This window comes from Rhinatrema bivittatum, chromosome 2 (genome assembly GCF_901001135.1).
Source record: "Rhinatrema bivittatum chromosome 2, aRhiBiv1.1, whole genome shotgun sequence".
Taxonomy (NCBI): Eukaryota; Metazoa; Chordata; class Amphibia; order Gymnophiona; family Rhinatrematidae; genus Rhinatrema; species Rhinatrema bivittatum.
In genome coordinates, this window is record NC_042616.1 from 135,727,668 (window position 1) to 135,753,139 (window position 25,472).

At 43.9% G+C, this 25,472-nt stretch overlaps 1 protein-coding gene across 1 annotated transcript in view; it reads left to right on the plus strand.

Moving 5' to 3' along the window:
• Nucleotides 1–25,472, plus strand: part of MASTL (microtubule associated serine/threonine kinase like) — a 238,441-nt gene that overhangs the window by 173,493 nt on the left and 39,476 nt on the right. Inside the window, exons 8-9 of the mRNA XM_029588648.1 lie at nt 5,802–7,064; nt 15,891–16,017. Of these exons, the coding sequence (XP_029444508.1) occupies nt 5,802–7,064; nt 15,891–16,017 (1,390 nt within the window). The remainder of the gene's footprint in view (nt 1–5,801; nt 7,065–15,890; nt 16,018–25,472) is intronic.

Sequence of the window (25,472 nt, forward strand, 5' to 3'; positions counted from 1 at the left end):
TCTCAGAAAGCAGGATTTTTCTTTCTTGAGTGAGGCTTACCTTTTCGCCAGCCCTGGGCTGGCATACAAATTACCACGTTGCCAGGGCATATTGGTCACGCGGAAAATTTATTGGATCGCGGGGGTTAGCTAATAGCCTCATCTACATGGATTTCCATGTGATGAGTGCTATTAGCTATGTGGAGATTTGGATGCACGTTTTGAATGTGCTAATCCCCGTATTAGATCGGGGGGTTATGGATGTGCATTCAAAACGTGCGTCCAATCACAGATTAGGCCATGTGCAGTGGCTAGCGCATGGTATTGAATTGGCCCCTAAGTCTGGCCTGGCAACTTCTTTGATAAAGTTCCATTTAAGCACTATAGCAGCCTAGCTCCAAAAGTTTCAGGTTGATGGAATATAAATGCTTTTAAATAAATCAATACTTTGATAAGGATGCTGGTTCCTCCATTCCAGCATATCCTCTCATATCCCGATTTATAAAAGGACTTCAACTGCATCCTCCCCTTCGGAAACCACCCATTCCATGGGATCTTAATATTGTCTTGAACATCCTTTTGAGCCATTGTAGTCAGTTTCTCTAACGTTTTTAACGTGGAAAGTAGTTTTTTTTTTTTTTTTTATATAACTGTCACCTCAGCGAGACAAGTGAGCGAGCTTCAAGCTTTGGTGCATTTGCCACCCTACTTGCAGTTCTTCCATGACAAAATGGTGCTAAGGGTGCATCTAAAATTCCTGCCGAAGGTAATGTTGGTTTTTCATATCAACCAAGGCATCACGTTCCCAATTTTCTTCCCAAAACTACATATCAATGAAAGACTCTTGCACATGTTAGACTGCAAAAAAGCAGTGGCATATTACAAACGGAGAACCCTACCATACAGGTGCTTGTCGCAACTGTTTGTTTCATATAACCCTAATGCCTTGGGGATAGCAGTGGCCAAGAGAACACTATGCAGCTAGATCTCAGAATGCATTCAATATTGTCATAACTTAGTACAACCTAAGTTGACCAAGGCAATCAAAGCTCTTCAAGTTCAGGCTACGGCTGCTTCTATTGCACACCTGTACAATGTTCCTATTGAAGACATCTGTAAAGTGGCTACATGGTCCTGCACTTATACAGTCACATCCCACAATTGTCTTGATAATCTAGCAGTCAGACAGTGCAGTGGGATGAGCAGTGTTGAATAATGTAGTCAATAAGAAGGGGCTGTCCATGGAAGGGGATAGGTTGAAAAAAATAAGAGGCATTTGTAAGAAGGTTAGAGGTATCGCCTTCACCTACTCTCTGGAAGGAAAGATCACAGCCCTGAACTTGGGACTCCCCAGACAGCATGGCTAATTCAGCTTGCTTATCGATAGAAGAAAGCAAGTTTGTTTACCCACCCTCCTCCCTGTACAGTCCTTCCTTTTTATTCTAGACCACGGTGCTGGCCGTTATGTTCAATAATAGACTGAGGAGATTATTGACACTCTCTTTCGCACAGAAACTGCTGTGCAGGCGCAGCAGGACAAAGCTCTGAATTCTTGGAGCGAGAGTGCCATATGTGCACCATTGGATAAAGTTTCCCCAAGAGCATGGCTAATTCATCCTACAATCTACGGAAAACGCAGTTTATGGTAAGCAAACTTGCTTTTTTCCTTTGCCAGTAAGAGACAGTTTTATATCTCTGGTTCATGCTTCAGAAAAACTGGAGGTAATTCATTCAACTTTCAACAAGTTGCTAAGCTTACAAGCTTTATGTCCAGTACCAATCAACAAACTGTGAAGGGGCTGCTGTTCAGTCTAGTTCGTCATTCCCAAAAACGATGGCACTTTCTGGCCAATCTTAGATTTGAAAGGCGTGAACAAAAATTTGCTTGTTCCTCGCTTCCATATGGAAACCCTCAGGTCAGTGGTATCCTCAGTGAGAAGAGGAGAATTTTTAACATTTCTGGATTTGATGGAGGCATATTTCCATATTGCTATAAAAGAAGACATTTAGAGAGATCTCAATTTTTGTATATTAAGAAGACACTAATTCAGACCCCTGCGTTTCAGCTTAGCAACAGCTTCAAGAGCTTTTTTAAAAATAATAGTAGTGGTAGCAACCTTTCTAAGAAAACAAGGGACCTTTGTTAATCTGTATTTGGATGACTGGCTGATCAGAAACAAGTCATATTTTGAGGGGTTGTCAGCAACAGAGTAACAGCTCGATACTGTAAGGCCGCGGTAGAAACAGTGCGGCAGTGTCAGGCGCACCCTTCCTCCCCGCACGCACAGTTCTCTTCACTTAGTGCCCGATACTCTCTTCTAATTGCATGCAAATGCATGCCGCGGCTGCGAAGCCTTAGGCAAGCGTTAGGACCGCGCAACCCATTTTACTGTATAGAGCGCCTATACAGTATCCTGGGTTCGCGGGCCTAACGCTTCACGGCCGCGCTGGTATCTGTTATTTCAAATGTCATTTCAAATGACATTTGAAATGACAGGTACCAGATGTTCCCCGATGCTCAGCAAACTTTCCCCCAGCCCCCGCTTACCTGCCCTGGCCCCGTTCGGTCTCCGGTCCAGCCCATCCGGTCTCCGGTGCAGCCTGTCCGGTCTCCTGCAGCCCCGTCCGGTCCCCTCCTCCCGAAGCAAAAAAAACCCAAAAAACAAAAAACCGAAAAAGTAGCAAGGCTCGGGCCTGCTACGGTAGTCCCTTCTCCTCTCTGTGCGATTCTCCTCTCCATGCGATCCTCCCCTCCCCTCCTCTCCGTGCGATTCTCCTCTCCGTGCGATCCTCCTCTCCGTGCGATTCTCCTCTCCGTGCGATCCTCCCCTCCCCTCCTCTCCGTGCGATTCTCCTTTCCGTGCGATTCTCCCCTCCGTCCCTTCTCCCCTCTCCTCTCCGTGCAATTTCAGCGCTCAAGGCAGTCACATGCCGTGACTGCCTTGAGCGCTGAAATCGCACGGCCATTCATCCAGGCAGAGGGAGCCGGCCTGCCTGGATGAATGCACGGCAGTGAAGGAATGGCCGTGCGATTTCAGCGCTCAAGGCAGTGAGCGCTGAAATCGCACGGCCATTCATCCAGGCAGAGGGAGCCTCTGCCTGGTTGAATGCACGGCCCCCGCCGGAATGGATGCCCGTGCGATTTCGGTAGTCACTACCGAAATCGCACGGGCATCCATTCCGGCGGGGGCCGTGCATTCAACCAGGCAGAGGCTCCCTCTGCCTGGATGAATGGCCGTGAGATTTCAGCGCTCACTGCCTTGAGCGCTGAAATCGCACGGCCATTCCTTCACTGCCGTGCATTCATCCAGGCAGAGGGAGCCGGAGGCCGTTTTCGCCGCTGGCTTCCTCTGCCCGGATCCCACCGCCCGTCTGAGACTATCGCGCGTCCACCCACCCCCGCCGCCGCTTGGAACAGGCGCCCACCCGCCCGCGACCTAGATTTTACACGCGACCACTCGCTCCCCGGCTCCCGCCGCCGCCCGCCTGGACCCACGCGGCCCTCCGACAGGTATTTAAAAATTTTTATTTTTTTTTCTGACAGGTTTTTATGTGTCCCACAGCATTACATTTTCTTGATCATCTCTGTATCGCTTTTTTTTTATTGTGTTTTATTGTGTTTCAGTATTTTAAGTGGTGTCGATGGGTTTGCTACAAGACTCACAGTCCTAACACCTACTAGGGGGAGGCGGTAAACTAACACGTTAAGGCCGCGGCAAAACAGCGGGTTACTAAGGAGATAATATCAGCGCCCGTTACAGTATCGGAGGGGAATAGCTAATTCCTTCATTATACAGCTAATTCGTTCATTTACACATCAACTACATGCTGGGTGCGGAAAGGGTTATGTGTCTATTTTAGGAAGCGCTAAGGACGCGTGAAACTGGAGACTGTATCGCTGGATGGCCTTACTCGTCTGTATTGTGCGCTCCCAGCACGTTACAGACGGGAAATCTTCAACCGCTCGTTACTGTATCGACCTGTATGTGGGATAAGATTGGGTAGGATAATCAATTTTGGAAAAAGCCAATTAACACCATCTTAGGAAATAGAGCATTTGGGAGCCCAATTCAATTGTTAGCTGCTTCGGGGCTATATGAGATTCATTCAAAGTAATATAATATTTCAACATTCAGCATTTCTCATGATCGGAGCAAACAGCTCTCATACCAGAGTATCAGCAATCTGAGGGCATCAAGAGGAACAATTAACCTCTTTGTAATGTGTCTCAAAAGAACACCATACCCTCACATAAGCCAGCGAAGTGGAAACCTTCTTAGACTTTAACATTGTTTTTAACTACTAAAGGTGAGTAACCCTCTCAAGAGCCATGCCGTGAGTGAGTATGGAGAAAGGTCTTCTGTTACTATTGGACCCTGGTGAAGCAGATCTCTGGTAGATGTAATGTTTTGTCTAATACCAGCCTGCTTAGATCTACATACCACACATTCCCAGTCACTGTTGTTTTTGTTATGACTTCCCATCGGGATGCAAGGTTTGGGCTGTGTGTCCTACAAGGCTTGTATGTAGGGTATAGCCCTCTTGGAGCCCATTTCTGGGGGGTTTTCAGGGCTGTTTTTCGGTTCCATGCTTTTTAGTAAATAAAAATGTAAAAACCGTAAAAAGACAAAATATAAAATTTTTCATGGTAAAACATAGTTTTCATGTTCTTTGACTGATAGTGTTCCTGTATCCTAAGTAATTACCTTTGGTCCCAACAGTAGTTTTATAACAAGGATTTATTCTGGAAAGAAAATCTTGGGTCTACTCTTGTAAGGAGAGTCTTGTTATAATTGGAATTATAACATGTAGTATCCATTGTATTAGCGAATAGTTAGTGTGGAGTAAACATGGTCACAGGGGAGCATGTAGAAAAAGCAAGGAGTATTACCATAATCTGTTTATAAGATAAACATTTCTTTATTTAGTCGTATGTAATGGAGCGTGTTTCCATGCAGGAGCCGCGGGGATGGGAGCAGGTTAAGGTTTTTTGTTTTTTTTTTCTCTCAAGCTTACTTCCATCTGAGAGCAGGTGGCATCACTCTGTGTAGCCAGCAGCAGCACTACAGCTTGGAGAACCTGTTTGCTCTATCTCACTTAAGACCCTTCTTGTTGTGCAGTCTCTTGGACTGGAGAGGGACAAGAGTAAGAAGAAAATTAGGTGAAGCTTTCTAAAAGGTTTTTCTTTTTAATTGAAATTTAAACTATAAAGGAAAACTTTTTTAATTTTTTAATATTGTGCTCTTTATTAGTGAATTTGTTGAGGTCCATATTCATTCACTGTCCAGATAGCCGGATAAGTTTATCAGCTAACTTTGCTAACTTCTGTGGTGTGTTCAATAGTGCAGTTACACTATTGAATATAGCCTGTAATCTTAAAGTTAGCCATCTAACTTTAGGATAGCACTTTGGCCCAAACAGACTTAGCTGGCTAAGTTAGAATATCAAGTTAGCTGGATAACTTAGCTGCCTAACTCAGCTCCTCCCAGTTATGCCCCCTAGAACATCTCTAACTTAGCCAGTTAAATTCTAGAATTTAGTCAGATAACTTTTGAGTTAGCCTGCTAAATGCTTTTGAATATGAACCTCATACTTTTGAATATGAACCTCATACTCTGCTGGGTAGATTTTTAAAAGGGAAGACAGTGTAAAACAAATTTAAATAAATGTTAGTTTTATCCAAACGGCCCACTGACATTTTTTTAAAAATACTGTTGTGTGGTACTATTTTTTAGAATAGATTGTGAAAGCTTATATTATTTTTGTATGTTCATGTTTTGCTTTTATCACTGTTTAAAAATATTAAATGCATCTGTTTTCAGGAAACAGAATCCGCTCTGTGCCTGGTGAAGAAGCATTTATTGGAAAAAGTTGTCGGCAAAAGAACACAAAACGAGAAAGAAGTGAAAAGCTTGAGGAAAAGGGACCTTGAATCCATTGTCTCCCCAATTGGCAAAAATGACCCTGCCAGCAAGTGTCCTACCGAAACGCTCCCCATTGATCTAGGGAATACACCTCCGGCTGCTCCTTCTGTGAAAGGTCTGGCAAGAAAATGCCTTTATGGGAATGAGGCCTGGGAAGACGAGAGACTTGGTTTAGAGAAAGCCGGTATGGTTGATGATGCTGTAGTACTACACAGTTACCAGCAGTCCCCTCCATGGATAGGTAATCCTGCCAAGTATATCCAAGAGGAAGAAAATGAAGAAAAAATGAGGGTAAAAAGAAACTATGAACTGGTTGAAAAGAGTCCTGGTCAGGAGCTTAGTCAGGGCAAAAAAAGCAATGCAGAATATAAACGTGGGTGTGAAATAGCAGCTATTCAACCAAGCTTTGGCACAGGCTTAACAATAGAAATAGAATCAATAATGCTCTGTGGTATCACAGGACAGAATGAGACTTTAGAAAGCAATCACATGGATGAAAAAATTTTGAATTCTTCAGAAAAAACACCGGAAATATTGACCAACCAAGTAGTAGCAAAAAATATCTTGTGTGAGCTAGATGAGCATTGGGGAAAAGAGAAACCGAATAATCTAAACTCTAGCTTTCTGTCAAGTGAAGATGTAAAGGCCCTGGAAAGAAATCTAACTATGGAATCTCATTTCTCTTCCTCCCCTGAGATGTCTGTTACAGAAAGTAATCTGGAAAAACAACTTTCGTATCTAAATAAGAGCATCAAAGAACTTTCCTTTGAGGAATCCAAACTAGAAAGCAATGTAACTTCATCACCATATTTGCAGGAAACCCAAGATGATGCTGTACAGAGACGAGATGAGCATACCATCCAACCTTGTAAATGTTTGCACTGTGAAGAGCAGACCACGCTGAAGCTTGTCTCAGAAGCCCATGATAAGACATGGCCTTCTCCCACCTTTGAGATGGTCAAAATGGCAACTGTGTTTAAGAAGAAAAATGTTGTAGCTTTCCGAAGTTACAACAGTCCTATCAATGGTTCCAATGTATCTGAGCCATCCATGTGTAGCATAGGTTCTTTAGATAAAATGGATATTTCTCCTGTTTATACAGGTTCTTATCCTATGACAATTGCCCCAGCACAAAGGAGCAGATCACTTAAGGGGTGTCAGGTATGTACAATGCTCTGTATTACAGATCCTATGGAATTTTTCATAGACTGCCTTATTGATAAGCACTTGTGCAGAGACCAGTTCCCATGACTGAAAAATCAATTGTATGGATAGGTATTTTAATGAAGTAAGAAATTTCACTCGGGCAGTAGTGAGAGAAAGATGTTCCTTTTCTGAAGTACAGTATAAATTTGGTTGCTGGAATGATGCTAAAAAAAAAGAAAAATGTTTGCGTTTATCCTCCCAAAGACACAAGTGTTAAACCTGTATTTTCCCACCATTCCCTCTATCTTGCTTTTTAAAGGGGAAATACTATCTGCTCAGATTTTGTGCTATTTAGTAGAAGTAGCAAACAGCTAGAGTACACGTCTGCAAAGCTTTTTTTTTTTTAATTACTGTTTCTGCTAGTGCCCTGAATGTATCCAGAGATGCAGCTCTCTCAGGCATATTGCAGTGTTATCTACTGATCCTGTTTTCAGGGGCTCACTGTTAGCCTTACTCTCACTGACTTTCCAGGGAAAAGAACACATTGGTGAAACTGGTAAAGTGGGAAAAGGTTTTAGTGATCACTCAGAAAACAGCAAATGCAATCCAGCAGCTTTTAATTAGGAAGGTTTCTGTACAACTGCAGCATAAAATCCCCTTATGTTGACTCAGCCTTCATGTCTATCTTGCTCCTGAGGGAATTCTGCTCCATGCAGTTTTTAGTGAGCCAGCTTGCCATGAGCACAGCAATGAAAACAACTGGCTCTGCAAGGAGGAGCCTGAAAGCCCATGGGAGAAGGAGGAGCCAGTGCCATCATCTCTTGCACCACATAGCTCCAAGTGAGCCACGTGATGCTGAACTCCCGTGCTGTTCTCACAAGACTTTAACAGTGCAGGATGTTGGGCACCACATGGCTCACCAGGCTTGAATTTGGGCATTGGCAACTGCCTAAAGTACCATATATCCAGGACAAAGAGGAGCCTGCCTCCATATGCTTTAGGGACAATGTGCCAGTACAGCTTTAAAAGGGCGCAACTATGGCACTTTGCATACGGGCGCCAAAATTTTAAATCTGGCCCTACAGCTTACCCTGTGAAAATCGTGCAGGACAGTGCCTACAACACATATATACAAAGGACTCGAAGGTATATTAACAAAACATTCTGAACCAATTTTAGTCCAGGAAGCCTCCAATTCTATTCAAGCCCCCTACTGGGACCTACTAGGCGTCAACTTAGGAGTACCATCAGTACCATCAGACAATCAGTAGCCACCAGTTTTCTCTGCCTTGAAGGAGAAGAGCTGGAGACTAAGGGATAAGGGAATGAACTGGTGGAAGCTTGTGAAAGCTGATAGCTGGATGAGGCAGATAGGGCTGGAGACTGACAGGATTGGGGGAGGAGTTGTGGTAAAAACTGGAGTAGACAGGAGAGGGAATGTATTTGGGAGAGTGAAAGTGTTGGGGATCGGAAATGTGGGGGAGAGGGGAAGAGTGGGAGAGACTAAGGGAGGGGAATGGGGGTGAGTGTTAGGAGAATGCACTGGGGGGAACAGGAGATTGCAGAATTTCCCCAAGAGTAATCTCTGCTCTTGTGTACTCGCATCCCATGCAGGAATCAAGCAGCAGCTTATAGAGGGTCTTGGTGGTTTCAGATTACATCCAATTGTTCTTGCTGCAGCATTCAGTTTATTAACCCCCCAATAGTTCTCTTAACTGGTCACCCTAGCAAATGCCTACAAGTGTTCCTCCATTTCCCTATCCCTATCGCCACTGCTCATCTATATGTAACTAGTGTTTGGCATGTAGGTTCCAAACTCCTACCTGGTTACTGGGTTCTAAATACGATGGTCAACCAGTTGTAGTAGATGGGGGAAATCTTTTCACCTCTGAAGTTTGGAAAATTACTCCTGGCACTGGCTCTTCTGAACCAGGTTAATATATATATATATATATTTATATATATATTTTATATATATATTTTTTTTATATATATATATATATATTATATATATAATTTATTTTTTTTCCCGTTCACCTCTTGAACTCAAATACTGGATACAATGAGTTTGGTCAAAAAACTCAAGATGCCAATTTATTTACAAGAAGAGAGGAATAAAATAGATGAGGTAATCAAATTCCATAACCACAGTCTCCACAGTGACAGAAAATTACAGCACATTACAGCCACCAATCTCCTTTCTGGCAATCCCAGTACTCCTAGGGCTACTGCCCAGGCGGGAAAGGTTAGGTTGGCTATCATAGTTGATGATTCCATGAATAGAAATGTAGATAGCTGGATGGCTGGTAGACATGCGGACCACCTGGCAACTGGCCTGCCTGATGCAAACGTGACAGACCTCATGATTCACCTAGATAGGATTTTAGACAGTGCTGGAGAAGAGCCAGCTGTCATGGTACATGTGGGTACTTATGACATAGAAAAATTGTGGGAGGGAGGTTCTGGAAGCCAAATTTAAGATTTTAGGTAGAAAGCTGAAATCCAGAATCTCCGGGTAGCATTCTCTGAAATGCTCTCTGTTACAAATGCAGGTCCCCAGAAGCAGGCGGAACTCTGGAGACTCAATGCGTGGATGAGACTTTGGTGCAGGGAAGAGAGATTCAGTTTTGTAAGGAACCTGGCAAACCTTTGGGGGAGGGAGAATCATTCCAAAAGGTTGGGCACCACCCTAACCACAATGGAACCCGGCTGTTGGCTTTAACTTTTAAAAAGGAGATAGAGCAGCTTTTAAACTAGAACAAGGGGGAAAGCCGACAGTCATTCAGCAGTGCATGGTTCGGAGGGAAGTATCGTCGAAGGATGCTAATGAAACAGGAGAGTTAGAGCACCTTAACAGAGCGGTTCCAATAAAAAGCAAAAGTAATCCATGTGCCTATAAGTAGAGAATCGCCTAAGCTAAAGGTTTCCAACTGAAAAGCAGGTTGTTAAACACATACTTTGAAATGTCTATATGCCAATGATAGAAGTCTAAGAAGTAAGATGGGAGAGTTAGTGTATAGCAGTGAATGATAAGATAGATATAATTGGCATCTCAGAGACCTGGTAGAAGGAGGATAACCAATGGGACAGTGCTATACCAGGGTATAAATCGCAATAGTGATCATAACATGATCAACTTAGTGGGGGAGGGTATGCTTTATGTACGGGAGGGCATAGAGTTCAACAGGTTAAAGATCATACAAGAGACTACTAGCACAGTAGAATCTTTGAGTAGAAATCCCATGTATGTTGGTTAAGAGTATAGTGAAAGGCGTATACTGCCATGCACCTGGCCAAAATGAGACAGATGAAATGCAAAGAGAAACCAGGGAAGTTAACCAATTTGACAGTACAGTAATAATGGGAGTTGAAAATTATCCCATTACTGACTAGGTAAATATAACACCAGGACATGCTAGAGAGGTAAAGTTCCTGGATGGAATAAATGACTGCTTCATGGAGCAATTGCTTCAAGAACTGATGAGAGAGGGAGCTATTTTAGATCTAATTCTAGTAGAACGCAAGATTTGATGAGAGAGACAACAGTGGTGGAGCCACTTGGCAATAGTGATCATAACATGATCAAATTTGAATTGATGACTGGAAAGGAGACAATATGTAAATCTACAGCTCTAACACTAAACTTTCAGAAGGGAAACTTTGATAAAATGAGGAAAATAGTTGGAAAAAACTGAAAGATGAGCTGCAAAGGTTAAGTGTACAGCAGGCATTGACATTGTTTAAAAATAACACCTTAGAAGCGTTGTCCAAATCTAGTCCACGAATAAAGAAAGGTAGAAGGAAGACCAAATAATTACCTGCATGGTTAAAAGGTAAGGTGAAAGAGGCTATTTTAGCCACACACAAAAAAAATCCTTCAAAAACTGGAAGAAGGATCCATCTGAAGAAAATAGGTAAAAGCATAAGCATTTGATCTATTTAATGTTTGGGTACTTGCCAGGTGATTGTAACCTGGATTGGCCATTGTTGCAAACAGATGCTGGGCATGATGGACACTCGCTCTGACCCAATATGTCACCTTCTTATATTCTTACTACTTCTCCATCCAATAAATATAGACACTTAAGGCCAAACTTTAAAAGCCCAGTGCGCGCAAAAACCAGAGGATATGCACATGGCTGGGCCAAGCGCATTTAAAAAATGACCCAGCCATACGCTTATCTCCTGATACGCTCAGAAGTGCCAGGCTCGGTAAAAAGAGTGTGGGGGGGGGGGGGGGGTTGGGGGCTGACCATGATAGCAGCCATTGGGCCCTGTCCTGGGGAAGCGCACACCTGCAGCCGGTCGGCAAGCAGAACTTACTTCAACTCATCTGAGGAAATAAGTTCTAAAACAAAAATATTTAGAATATTTTTGTGGGATTTAGGGGTTGGGAAGGAGAGGGGAAGGGTAGGTAGGGGGGGATAGGAAAGATCCCTTACAGTATGCTCCTTAATAAGAGTGTACTGGGAGGGAAATGGGAATGGCTGAATCACATCGCCGCACATTTTTTTTTTTTTTTTTTAAATCCCCCCCCCCCCCCCCGCCCCCTCCCTTTGTGTGTGCGAGACGCCACCGCCCACATGTGCACATGCCGATATAAAAATCAGCGTGGCGGTGGTTGTATGTGCACCTTACCGCACTTATTTCCAGGGTGCCTAAATTTTGTGTGTGTGAATTTTTCAGCGCAAGCCCTTTGGACACATGGTTAATACCACTAATGGCACCGGTAAACAAGCCTAAGCACCTTTCTCTTTACATTGACTGTCATATTAGGGCTTCTCAGCTTGACCTGTCTTCCAAAATGTGTCATAAAAACATATAGAAACATAGAAATGATGGCAGAAGATCAAACTGTCCATCCAGTCTGCCCAGCAAGCTTTCACACTTATTTTTTCATACTTTTCTTTTACTCCTGTCCCTTTTAAGTAACTTTTTGGTTCTATTTCCCTTCCACCCTCGCCATCGATGTAGATGGCAATGCTGGAGCTGCATCTAAGTGAACATAAGAACATAAGAAATTGCCATGCTGGGTCAGACCAAGGGTCCATCAAGCCCAGCATCCTGTTTCCAACAGAGGCCAAAACCAGGCCACAAGAACCTGGCAATTACCCAAACACTAAGAAGAACCCATGCTACTGATGCAATTAATAGCAGTGGCTATTCCCTAATTATATTTGATTAATAGCCATTAATGGACTTCTCCTCCAAGAACTTATCCAAACCTTTTTTGAACCCAGCTACACTAACTGCACTAACCACCTCCTCTGGCAACAAATTCCAAAAAATCTAGAGGATGTGAATGAAGAGAAGAGGCATGGGGGTGGCTTGCAGGAATGATGGCTACTACCGGAGATTAATACCCTTATTCAATAAACATACAAGTATCCAGCTAATTGGTTTGGGGTAGTAACCGCCGTAAAAGCAAGCTGCTCCCATGCTTGTTGAGCCAGCCTGTGCAATTCAGTCCTTGTTGGTAGTTGGTAGTTGGTAGTTGTCTGGCCTTAAGTGTCTATATTTATTGGATGGAGAAGTAGTAAGAATATAAGAAGGTGACATATTGGGTCAGAGCGAGTGTCCATCATGCCCAGCATCTGTTTGCAACAATGGCCAATCCAGGTTACAATCACCTGGCAAGTACCCAAACATTATTACTTTCATTATATCCCAAATCAGTATTTCTGTAATTAAAGAAATACTGATTTGGGATATAATGAAAGTAATACTGATTTTGTTGGGATGCAATCCATGAAAACAAAAACAGCAACTCAATAAGAAACACTAATTTTAAGTGATTGTTTACAATAGTAAAGGAAACTTGTGTTAAATATAGCAGAAGCTGAGATAGGGATATTTAATAAATGAGGAGTATGTTTACATTGTAAATTAGGGAATGTTGCAATATTGTTGTATTGTTAAAGTGTAACAAGTTTGTATTGTCAGATTTTAATATTCTATTGTTGTATGAGTGAGTGTGGTGTGAATGGTTGATATAATAAATGATGTTTTATGTTTTTAAAGGTTTGTTAAATAATAAAATTGAAAATATTTCAGTGTAATACACGGGTACATCATTATTTTAGCCCAGATCATAACACATCCAATTGTTGTAGTTGTGGTCGAATGACCCTGAGGGCGTAGCAGTTCCGCACTTGGAAGATGGAGGCACTGTGGAAAGTACCATTGGGTAAGAGCCCAAAGCTTCAGAGCAAGATCAGGCAGCAGAGTCCCTCCTCTTCCCAAAGTGAAGCATCATCACATTCTTGGCACCACACCAAATTGATGTAGGGTCCTGCTCCTTCTCTTTATGGCAAATCAGGGAAGGCTTGCTTTCACTGTGGTATCTGCTTCTGGATCTGCCAAAGGTCAGATGTTGAGCAAAACACAGCAGATGATGGAGCTGAGTGACTTGCCCAGAAGAGTGCCTAAGCGACAAAAGAGATCCTCTCCGGGACTATCTCTTTCATCACCGAAGAAGCCAGCACTTTGGCTCAGGGCTGTGCCAGAGCATATCCTGTCTCAAACCCAGATGAGAGGTTTCCTCGGCATGAGTGCCATCATCCTTCATGGCACAGAAAAATCCCCATGTGCAGAGCCATTTATTCTTTCCTGTTCTGGCACCAACCAGAGAGCTGCCTGCAAATTAACCTTCTGGAACTACGTGCCATTTGCTATGCACTAAGGGCTTTCTCTCATATGCTCTTGTGAAAGAGAATCTTGATCCAGACAGACATCCAGGTAGCCATGTTTTATTGTAAATGAGCAAGAAGACATGGGTTCATATGCCCTCTGCAAGAAGGCTCTCAGAAATCTGGTCATGGGCCAGTTGTCACAGCTCCTATCTCCAGTTGATCTTCCTTCTGGGAGTGGACCATGTCAGCAAAATCTGTCACCATACAAGTGGTCATTGGATCACAGGATTATGGATTTGTTCAGTCATTGGAGAACTCAGGTGATCGACTTGTTTGCCTTGGAAGACAACATCTGAGCAACTATAGATTAGCTCCCAGATCATTGGTCTACTCTGCGCTTACCTGCCAGGATTGTCCAGAAAGCCCTTCAAGACAAGGCTAGAGTAATCCTCTCAAACTCTGTAGACACTTGGTGTGGTTGGGGGTTACTTGACAGGTGCGCAGAAGGACCCCATATTGGTCACTCTACGCAAAGCGTCTTGTTTCTTTCCCCTCTTGGATGCAATTCAAGAGTTGATTGACCTTGATTGGAATGCTCCAGAGGCAAGCTTTAAAGGGGAGCCTGCTTTAGTTGATCTGTAAGTTTTGGATCTGAAGGTGAGAGAACAGTTGCGTTTCCCATAGGTGGATATGCTGGTGTTGAAGGGGTTAAACATGTAGATAAAGGTGAACCGGTAGATGTAGTGTATTTGGATTTTCAGAAGGCATTTGACAAAGTTCCTCATGAGAGGCTTCTAAGAAAAGTAAAAAGTCATGGGATAGGTGGTAATGTCCTTTCATGGATTACAAACTGGGTAAAAGATAGGAAACAGAGAGTAGGATTAAATGGACAATTTTCTCAGTGAAAAAGAGTAAACAGTGTAGTGCCTCAGGGATCTGTACTTGGACCCATGCTTTTCAATATATGTATAAATGATCTGGAAAGGAGTACAACGAGTGAGATAATCAAATTTGCAGATGATACAAAATTATTCAGTCGTTAAATTACAAACAGATTGTGATAAATTGCAGGAGTATCTTGTGAGACTGGAAAATTGGGCATCCAAATGGCAGATGAAATTTAATGTGGATAAGTGCAGGGTGATGTATATAGGGAAAAATAACCCATGCTGTAGTTATACAATGTTAGTTCCATATTAGGAACTACCACCCAGGAAAGAGATCTAGGCCTCATAGTGGATAATACATTGAAATCGTCAGCTCAGTGTGCTGCGGCAGTTAAAGCAAACTAAATGTTAGGAATTATTAGGAAGGGAATGGTGAATAAAATGGAAAATGTTATAATGCCTCTATCGCTCCATGGTGAGACCGCACCTTGAATACTGTGTACAATTCTGGTTGCCGCATCTCAAAAAAGATATAGTTGCAATGAAGAAGGTACTGAGAAAGGGCGACCAAAATGATAAAGGGGATGGAACAGATCCCCTATGAGGAAAGTCTAAAAAGGTTAGGGCTGTTCAGCTTGGAAAAGAGATGGCTGAGTTGGGGATATGATAAAGGTTTTTAAAATCATGAGAGGTCTAGAACAGGTAAATGTGAATCGGTTATTTACTCTTTTGGATAATAGAAGGACTAGGTAGCATGAAGTTAGCATGTAGCACATTTAAACTAATCTGAAAAATTTATTTTTCATTTAACACACAATTAAACTCTGGAATTTGTTGCCAGGGGATGTGGTTAGTACAATTAGTGTAGCTAGGTTTAAAAAAAGGTTTGGATAAGTTCTTGGATGAGAAGTCCATCACATGCTATTAATCAAGTTGACTTAGAAAATAGCCACTGCTATTACTAGAATCAGTAGCATGGGGTATACTTAGTTTTTTGGTACATGCCAGGTACTTATAGCCTGGATTGGCTACTGTTGGAAACAGGATGCCTGGCTTGATGGAAACTTGGTCTAACCCAGTATGGCAATTTATTATATTCTTATGCTAGTAATTGAAAACTCTTTGAGTATTCTTTTTATATAAGAAGCAGAGCTAATATTAAAACAAGTTGAATAAAAAGATATGTCCCAGTTTCAAAAAGAGATTCCACACGTTTATTCAGATAAAATAAAAGGTATCCATACCTGTTAGCTTAATGCTTGATATTTACATTCAAAATAATTATCCCCCTCATTATTTATGTGAAATAATGTGTATTTCAGGAATATGTTGAAACACCATATAGGACACCAAAGAGTGTAAGAAGAGGTGCTGCTCCTGTGGATGGAGATCAAATTCTAGGAACCCCAGACTATCTAGCACCAGAACTGCTTTTAGGAAAGAGCCATGGTAAGAAAGAAAGGTTTAAACACAAAGCGCATCATACTTTTAAATCTGAGCCCCTTACTGAACAAAGCTTAATTTTACAAAAGATGATCTTTTATTCTCTGAAGTTTGATATATATGTGCCAGATTGGATTATGTATTCAATCTGTGTAGAATTGGCTGATCAAATTAAGCAATCCTTTCTGTATGTGTGTGTGTCTGTAGGAGGATTTCTGTTCATTCACTTCATACATTAGAAATGTCCTTAGTTGTCCCTGTTTGAATATTAGAGATTCAATATGGCCTTTTGGGCTTGAGTTAGTGCTCAAGTAAATTAGCTAAAGCCACTAGGGAATACTTTCTCTTTAATAAACTTCAGATTGATTGTATTGACATCATAACCTGTGCATGCTCAGTGCAGTTTTCCTGCAATTTTTTTTTTAGGGGACCATTGTTACCCAAGCAACTTTGTATGTCGGAAAGAGGATAATCAGGCTCATGCATAGGGATGTGAGCTAGCTAATGAATTCTGTGATGCAGCATAAGGCAGGTGTGAAAAGCTTCATCTATTGCCCAGTTCACCTCCATTCCACCTGCTGTGGCTGTGGCTTTGAATTAAAAAAAAAAATTGTGGGTGAGGTGGCTGCTTCTTTGGGGTTGCACCTCAGTTGGAACTGGAATTTGGCACCATGAGCCTTTATCCACAATCACCTGAGGATTTTTCCCTGCCCAACTCACTTGGCATGGATATTACAATAATGGTCCTCAACTGGAGGCCATGCCCAAGGGCTGCTTCTGGAATCCTGCAACCACAGGCCCTAAGTCCGCCCACTAAATGTCATCATTGCAAGATGACTTGTACTCCACCTTCCCAGGGGCTATGAATGCTGCTTATGCCACATCCTTATTTACCCAGTTAGAAGAAGCGCTAAGTCTGAAATTGAACCGAAATCTGCATAGCAGTGCGCAGTACTGCAATTGAACCATCAGGCAAGAATGACTATCTATTCCTCTCTGCCTTCTATCTAGCCTCAAAATAGGTGAATTGATCACTCTGTATCTAAATGTACCTAGATATACATGCATGAATATATTTGCATTTTTTTTAGCCACTGAAACACAGCATATGAAAGTGAATAAAGTCCGCAAGGCCCATTTACTCTGCTTATTTTCCCTTCCCGTTGATAGCAGGGCTGAATTAGCCATGCTGTCATGGGAACTGTCAATCAGGGCCCAGGAGGCGGAGCTTAAGAAGCAGAGTGTAGATTTTTTCAGTCTCTGCGGCTGCGCGTCAGTTCCCGCGCAGGAAAGTAACAGATTCTCCTCAATCTGTTTTTTCCGCACGTGGAGCTATTTTTCTCCTCATACCTCTTCTTTTTGAGATGTCGAAAAAGCCTTCTGGCTTCAAGCCGTGTCCCTGCGATAAGATCATGTCTGTCACCGACGGACATGATCGCTGCTACCGCTGTTTGGGACGCAACCACAATCAATCGGATTGTGAATTCTGTGAGCAAATGTCCCCGCGAGCACGACGCCATAGGGCCTATAGATGGCTTGAACTCTCGGTGGATGAAAGGTCGTCGACAACTCATTCTTCACTGGGGCCGGTGTCGCAGACATCACCGCCAAAGAAAAGAGCATCTTCATGGGACCCCCAGACCTCCAGGACTGGAGGTAAGAACAAGTGGGACAGGGAACTAGAGGGAACCCAGGAACATGGGTTGCCTCCAAAGAAGTGGGAGCTACCGACTACATCGGCCCCGGACAAAAAGCAGGCCCAATGGTTGACGGAGGCTCCGAGGGGACAGAGGCCTATATTACATATTGAGCCGTCCCTTTCCCAGGCGGGACCAAAAGACCGGTACAGGCGCCGCCGACTCAAAAGCAACCGGCGCTGAGGACAATGGCCGGAAAGAGCCGGAAACTGGGAGACCGGAGCTGGCGTCGAGGAAACTGGAGACGGCCCCAAAACCATTGGCGCCGACGGAGCCGGGGCAAAAGACCTTGAAGCCGGGGCCGAAGAGGCCGGAGCCAGCGCCAAAAGGGCCGGAGTCGGTGCTGAAACAACGGAAACAGACAGTGGAGAAGTCTCATTCGGCGCCAAAAAAGATGCACCGGCAAAAGGAGAAGCCGGAAGGGAGACTGGAGGTGCGGGAGACTCCACCTTCGAGGCAACAAGTACGAAAACAGACACCGTACTGAGAGTCTGTCAACTTTCAGTACGGAGAGAGCTAACGCAGCAATTGTGACCCCTATCGTGACACCCAAACCAATCTTCATCGTGGAGTTATACATCGTCAAAAAGACCTATATCGGAGAGGGATTTTCAGACAGAAAGTAGACACTCAAGCCGAAAGAAAAGGGCAACGCACCATAGGGATTCGTCTTTCTCCTCCAGACGAGATCCTGATCACGCGCATAAATGCCGCCGTGTCTCACACCACACAAAAGATAGGTCATCAACCTCATCATCCTCCCATCATGGGAGCAGGTCAAGAAGCTCTCACTGTTCAACTAGACGAATAGTACTAGTTTCTTCGTCTACTTCCCCTCGTTCCATCTCCAGATCCACGGACAGAGAGTTATCGGAACGCCACTGGGATCAACAGAGTGGTTATTCAGATGGGGAGGATAACTCAAAGCCTCTTACCCCACAATCAACACAACCGGAGTGGTCAGGGAAGTTGGGAGCATCTCAAGACCGCCCCCCAATGCCACCACACACTACAAAGGCATTTTGGGACCTTACGCAGTCCTTAGCAGGATTTTTTGAAACGCTCAAATCCTCATATACATTACCACCAGAATCCTCACCCACTCGCGAGGATCCGAAGGAACAACCTCAAGCAGTCCTACAAGAACCAGCATCGGTACCAGCATCAGTACCGCTATGCTCTCCGCCCGTCTCCCCAAGCCGTTCACCATCTTCTCAAGGGGATTCCGTATCATTACACTCTTCGCCTTCCTCTTCCATTGGTTATCCGTCTGATCCACCGGAACAACCTGCGGAGCCGTATTCTCCTCCGGAGGATCTTGCTTATCCAAAATTTGTGGATAAGATGGGAGCCATTTTAAAGTTGGAAGTGCAGAAATTGCCAGAACCCAGAGCGGAGACATTAGGTCTCTTGAAGATCTTCAATACCCCTGGAGAACAGTCTTCGCTTCCACCACACACTGTGTTGCACAGCGTTCTTCAGAAATCCTGGGAGACCCCCTTTGCCTTGCCAGCAGTGTCTAGGAAGACTGATTTAAAGTTTAAATTGCAAAAACCTTCTGCGTATTCCACTCCGCAGTTGCCACATGAGTCTATTGTAGTTGAGTCAGCATTGCAGAGATCAAGGAAGGCCAAAACTCATTCCTCCAACCCCCTTGGGAAGGATAACAAATGTTTAGACGACTTTGCAAAATGCTTTGCTAACTGCACGCATCCATCATCATCAATTTTACATGGTACAGTACATATATGAATGTATACAGGCAACCAAAGGGATGTTTACCTCAGCAGGCGAGAATATCCCTTTACCTATTTCAGACATGGAAGAATGCTCTCGTCACATGCTTAGAGCAGTATACGAGGGATTTGAGAAGTCCTCTCGTGCATCAGCAATAGAGGCACGGAGATTAGCTTGGCTAAAGGCCAGCGCCATCCGAGAGGAGTTGCATGAGAAGTTGGCTAATCTCCCATGCACGGGGGATAATCTCTTCGGTGACCGATTCCATGATACAGTTAGCAAATTAAAGGATCAAGCACTGGCAGTACAGTCTTTAACAACACCAGCCTCTTCCAAGAGATATTTTCATACATCTCGTAGGCAATCTTTCTCTCGAAGACCCTACAGGAACTACCAACTGTTCAGAACGCAGTCTTATCGGACCTTTCAAAGACAGCAGACTCATCCCCCTCAGCAACAACATCAGAAGAGGGGAAAACCATGGTCCCAAAGACAACAACAGCCGCAGCAAACCGCAGTTCCAACGAAGACCTCGCAATCTTTTTAGGAACCAGGCCACCACCTCCTCTAACAGAAGCCCCTCCAGGAAGAATAACAACTTGCTTCACCACCTGGCAGTCCATAACATTGGATCAATGGGTTCTGGAAATAGTGAAGAATGGATATCAGCTTCAGTTTCTAACCGAGCCTCAAATTCCACATCTAGCACCTCGGGGTTTGAAAACATTACACCCACAACTTATTTTATTTATTTATTTATTTTTGGTTTTTATATACCGGAAGTTCCTGTATACAATACATATCACTCCGGTTCACATTTAACAGAAATAACTATCGCCGGGGAGGCGGTTTACATGGAACATATCGAAATAATGAACGGATAATATATAATAAAGTACAGTCTATTGGGAAAAACAACTAAGATCAACTTAGAACACAACTTGGAAACATATAACTGAAGTAATATAAACATTAGATTATTGCTGTAAGGCAAGGATGGTTGTTGTTCTTCTTGCTTTTAGCTCTCTGGGAAAGCTTGACGGAAGAGCCAAGTCTTGAGTTTCACTTTAAAAGTAGTATGGCATGGCTCAATGCGGAGGTCTGGTGGTAGGGAGTTCCAGAGAGATGGGCCCGCTGTGGATAGAGCGCGTTTCCTCAGGGTAGATTTTGCAGGTTGGGTGATCATTCTGTTCTGGTATGCCCTTCTGGTTGGTTTTTTAGAGGAGTGTAGTTGAAGCTGGAAGGTTAAGTTGAGTGGAGAGATGTTATGTAGGGCCTTATGAATCATCATGCAGGTTTTGAACTGAATCCTATATTTGATGGGCAGCCAATGGAGATGCTGGAGGATCGGGGTGATATGGTCCCTTTTTTTGGCGTTTGTAAGTATCCTTGCAGTGGCATTCAGTACCATCTGGAGTGGTTTGGTGGTGTATGCGGGAAGGCCCTGCAGGAGTGAATTGCAGTAATCTAGTTTAGGGAGAATGATGGCTTGGAGTACTGTGCGGAAATCCCTATAGAGTAGAAGAGGCTTTAGTTTCTTTAGCACTTGTAATTTAAAGAAGCATTCTTTTGTAGTGTTATTTATGAATTTATTGAGGCTGAGTCTGTTGTCTAGTAGTACTCCCAGATCTCTGACTTGAGGTGCGGTGGCATATCCTGAGGTGTCTGGAGAGTTGCTGGATGTTGGCGGGGCAGGTTGATCCGGTGCTATTATGAGTATTTCCGTTTTGTTGGTGTTTAGAACCAGGTTGAGGCTGGTTAGAAGATCGTTGATGGATGAGAGGCATTTTTTCCAGTAGTCCATGGTTTTGTGTATGGTCTCCGTGATAGGGATGAGAATTTGTATATCATCCGCGTATAAGAAATGGGTGAGCTTGAGGTTAGTAAGTAGATGACAGAGTGGGAGAAGGTAAATGTTGAAGAGGGTGGGGGAGAGTGATGATCCTTGTGGTACCCCCATCTTGGCTTGGATGGGGTGAGATTCCTTGTTGTTTATCTTAACTTTGTATGTTCTGTTCTCTAGGAAGGACTTAAACCAATTGAAAGCTGTTCCTGTGATGCCGATGTCTGTAAGACGTTGTAGTAGGCTAGGGTGGTTCACGGTGTCGAACGCTGAGGAAAGATCCAGAAGCGCGAGGAGACAAGGTTGGCCTTTTTCGAGATTGAAGATAATGGTGTCCGTTAGTGTGGATAATAAGGATTCGGTGCTCTTTTTCTTCTGGAATCCATATTGGTTAGTGGTGAGGATATTGTTGTCATCAAGGAATTCAGAAAGTTGTCTGTTGACAATTTTCTCCATGATTTTAGCTAGCATGGGGAGGTTAGCTATAGGTCTGTAGTTAGCCGGGTCTGTGGTGGGAAGGTTGGGTTTTTTGAGGAGAGGTTTGAGCAATGCTAACTTGAGTTGGTCCGGAACTTGGCCTTGGGCGAGGGAGCAGTTAATGATATCTGCAACTGGCTTGGCAATGATGTCAGGGATTGAACTCAGCAGGTTTGATGGTATATGGTCTAAGGGGTGAGAGGATGGTTTTATCTTCCTAAGGATGTTCGCTATTTCTAGGGTGGACGTGGGTTCAAGAGTTTCGAGCGCTGCTGTGTATGTGTTGGTTTGACGAGCGGTTGCTGTAGCTGATTGCGGGCTGTGGTTGCTTGCGTGGCTTGTGTGCGGCTTAGGCCCTTTGAGGGGGGCTACGAGTGCGGTGATTTTGTTGTCGAAAAAGTCGGCAAGCTCACTGGCTTTTTTAAGAGCTTGTTCATCTGGGATGTTTGGTCCAGGAGGTTTAGTGAGGGCTGAGACATAAGAGAAGAGGGCTCTTGAGTCAAATGAGAAGTGGTGTATCTTTTTGGAGAAGAATTCTCTTTTTGTTTTGTTGATTTCGTTTCTGTAGGTGTTGAGGCATGATTTGTAGTTGAGGAGGGTTGTTGTAGATGGGCTTTTACGCCATTGGTTTTCCTTGCTTCTAAGCTCGTGTTTACGAGTCTTCAGCTCTGTGGTGAACCAAGGTTTCCTGTTGTCTTTGTCCGGGTTGATAGACTTTGTTGTCATGGGACACACTTGATCTGCAACCTTGTTGGTGATGTTGCTCCATGATGAGGTTGCTGAATTGGCGTCAGTGAGGTCCAGATTCATTAGTTCTTTGGCTAGGTGTTTGCTTAGGTGATCTCCTGAGCACTGTTTCCTGACTGAGATGGTGATTGTTTGAGTTGTTTGGGGAAGAGGCTCAAGGATCTTTAACGTTGAGGAAATGACTAGGTGGTCCGTCCAAGGAACCGCAAGGCAGGTTGGGGTGGAGTGGGATGAAAGACCATCGTTTATAAAGATCAGGTCTAAAGTATGACCAGCTTTGTGGGTAGGTTCTGTAACAATTTGTCTGAAACCCATATGGTTGAGGGAGGAGAGAAGAGTTTTGCAGTTGGAGGAATGAGGTTGGACATCCACATGGAGGTTGAAGTCTCCCATCAAGATGGCCGGTTTTCCTGAATTTAAGTGTTTTGCTGTTAGTTCTATGATTGGGGAAGGGTCGGATTCCAAAAGACCGGGTGGAGCGTAGATTAGCGCGATAGTCAGATGTTTAGAGTTGAATAAAGCGAATTCCATATTTGCTATAGTATTGGATGTCTGCAATGTCAGACCTAGCGATTTTTTTGTTGCTAAGAGGAGGCCTCCTCCTCTTTTTTTGCGTCTGGGTATGGACAGTATGTCGTAGGTCTGGATAGGAAGCTGGTTGATTAGGGTTGTGTCAGTTGGTTTTAACCAACTGACACAACCCAAGAGATAGCCCAAGAGATAGCCCTACTTCAACATCAGAAGGCTATCCGATACATCCCTCGGGCGCAACGGTGCAAGGTCTTTTACTCCCCATATTTTCTAATTCCAAAGAAATCGGGAGGCTTCCGTCCCATCCTGGAACTCAGGGACCTGAATAAATGGATGGTTCGGGAAAAGTTCAAGATGGTATCTCTGAAATCCATCCTTCCATTGTTACAACCCAGGGACTGGATGTGTTCAATAGACCTCAAGGATGCCTATACACACATACCAATCCACAAATCCTCTTGGCAATACCTATGTTTTCAGTACCACAATCAACATTACAAATACAAAGTCCTACCATTTGGCCTCTCAGCAGCCCCCAGGGTATTTACCAAATGTATGGTGGTGGTGGTGGTGGCCCACCTTCGTCAGCAAGGACTGATGATCTTTCCATATCTAGACGATTGGCTGTTAGTAGCGTCAGATCCAATCCTTCTGAAGCATCATCTCAACACGGCAATAAGCTGCCTGCAGGAGTTGGGGTTGATCATCAATTATCCAAAATCGACCTTACAGCCTACATAGATGCTGCAATTCATAGGAGCCCGCCTGGACACCATTCGGGCCAGAGCATTCCTTCCGGACGACAGGAAGGTAACAATACGCTCTCTGCTACAATCACTGAAGGAAACGCAATGTCCAATGGCTCGCAACATATTGAAAGCTCTGGGTCACATGGCGGCAGCAAATTTCACAGTACCAAACACAAAGCTTCACATGAGACTCTTACAGTGGGGTCTCAAAAGACAGTGGAAACAGCACTCACAGCCATTGCAAAAGCGCATACAGTTGACAACTCAGATGCAGAAGGACATCGACTGGTGGCTCCGGGGACCAACGTTGGACAAGGAAGCTTTGTTCAATCCTCCACAGCACAATGCAGTCCTTATGACGGATGCATCCCAGAAGGGCTGGGGAGCTCATCTCGATCTCTTGGAGACACAAGGCCTCTGGTCCACCAACGAACAAACTCTGCAGATCAATCTATTGGAACTCAGAGCGATACGCAATGCCCTAACCACCTTTCAGGAATACCTATAAGGTCGAAGAGTCATGAGATATATATGGACAACCAAGTGGCGATGTTTTATATAAACAAACAAGGCGGGTCCGGTTCATGGCCCTCTGCAGAGAAGCCCTTCAGATCTTTTCTCATGCACACAGAAACTCCGTACACCTTCAAGCCACTTACCTACCGGGAATAGCAAACACCAGAGCAGACAGGTTGTCGCATATTCCACCCACACGAGTGGACGCTCAATGCAGAAGTAGTGCAAACTATCTTCGACCGTTGGGGAACGCCGACCATAGACCTCTTTGCCACAGAAGCAAAACACAGCTTCCACAATTCTGTTCGATCTGACAGAGTCTTATCACGGATCGCTTAAGACGCATTCCTTATTCCATGGACGCCCAGTCTTCTCTATGCATTTCCTCCGATTCCATTGATCACCAGAACAATTCAGAAGTGAATAGCAGACAACAGCCAACTGATCCTCATTGCCCCAGCTTGGCCCAGTCAACCGTGGTACAGTTATCTTACGTCTGTCGATCACAACCCCAATTCGATTACCAGACCGTCCAGATCTTCTACTTCAGGAAGCGGGAGTACTCATTCACCCACTCCATTCCTCCCTCCATCTGACTGCATGGAGATTGAGTGGACGCTATTAACTGAACAGGGGGTTTCTGCAGTAGCACAGGCCATACTTTTAGAATCCAGAAAGCCGTCTACAAGAAAAAGTTACACCTTTAAATGGAAATGTATTCCAACTGGTGTGCGAATAACGGTATTCCACCTATAGACTGTTCGCCAACACACTTACTGGATGATCTGCATTCTCTGTACAAGGCAGGGTTAGTAACATCGTCTATAAGAGTTCATCTCAGTGTGATTTCAGCATACCACAGACCGATCAATAATCACTCTGTGGCTGAACATCCATTATTATCCAGATTCATCAAAGGTTTAATGCATCTCCGTCCACCGATGTCTAAACCTCCGGTTCCCTGGAACTTTAATGTACTGCTTGAGCAGTTTATGCTACCACCCTTCGAACCTATGGATTCAGCACATATGAAATATCTTACCTGGAAAGTCGTGTTTTTGATAGCCATAACATCTGCACGTAGAGTTAGTGAGCTGCAAGCACTAGTTCATTACGACCCGTATTTGCAATTTTATCACAATAGGGTCGTCTTACGAACTCATC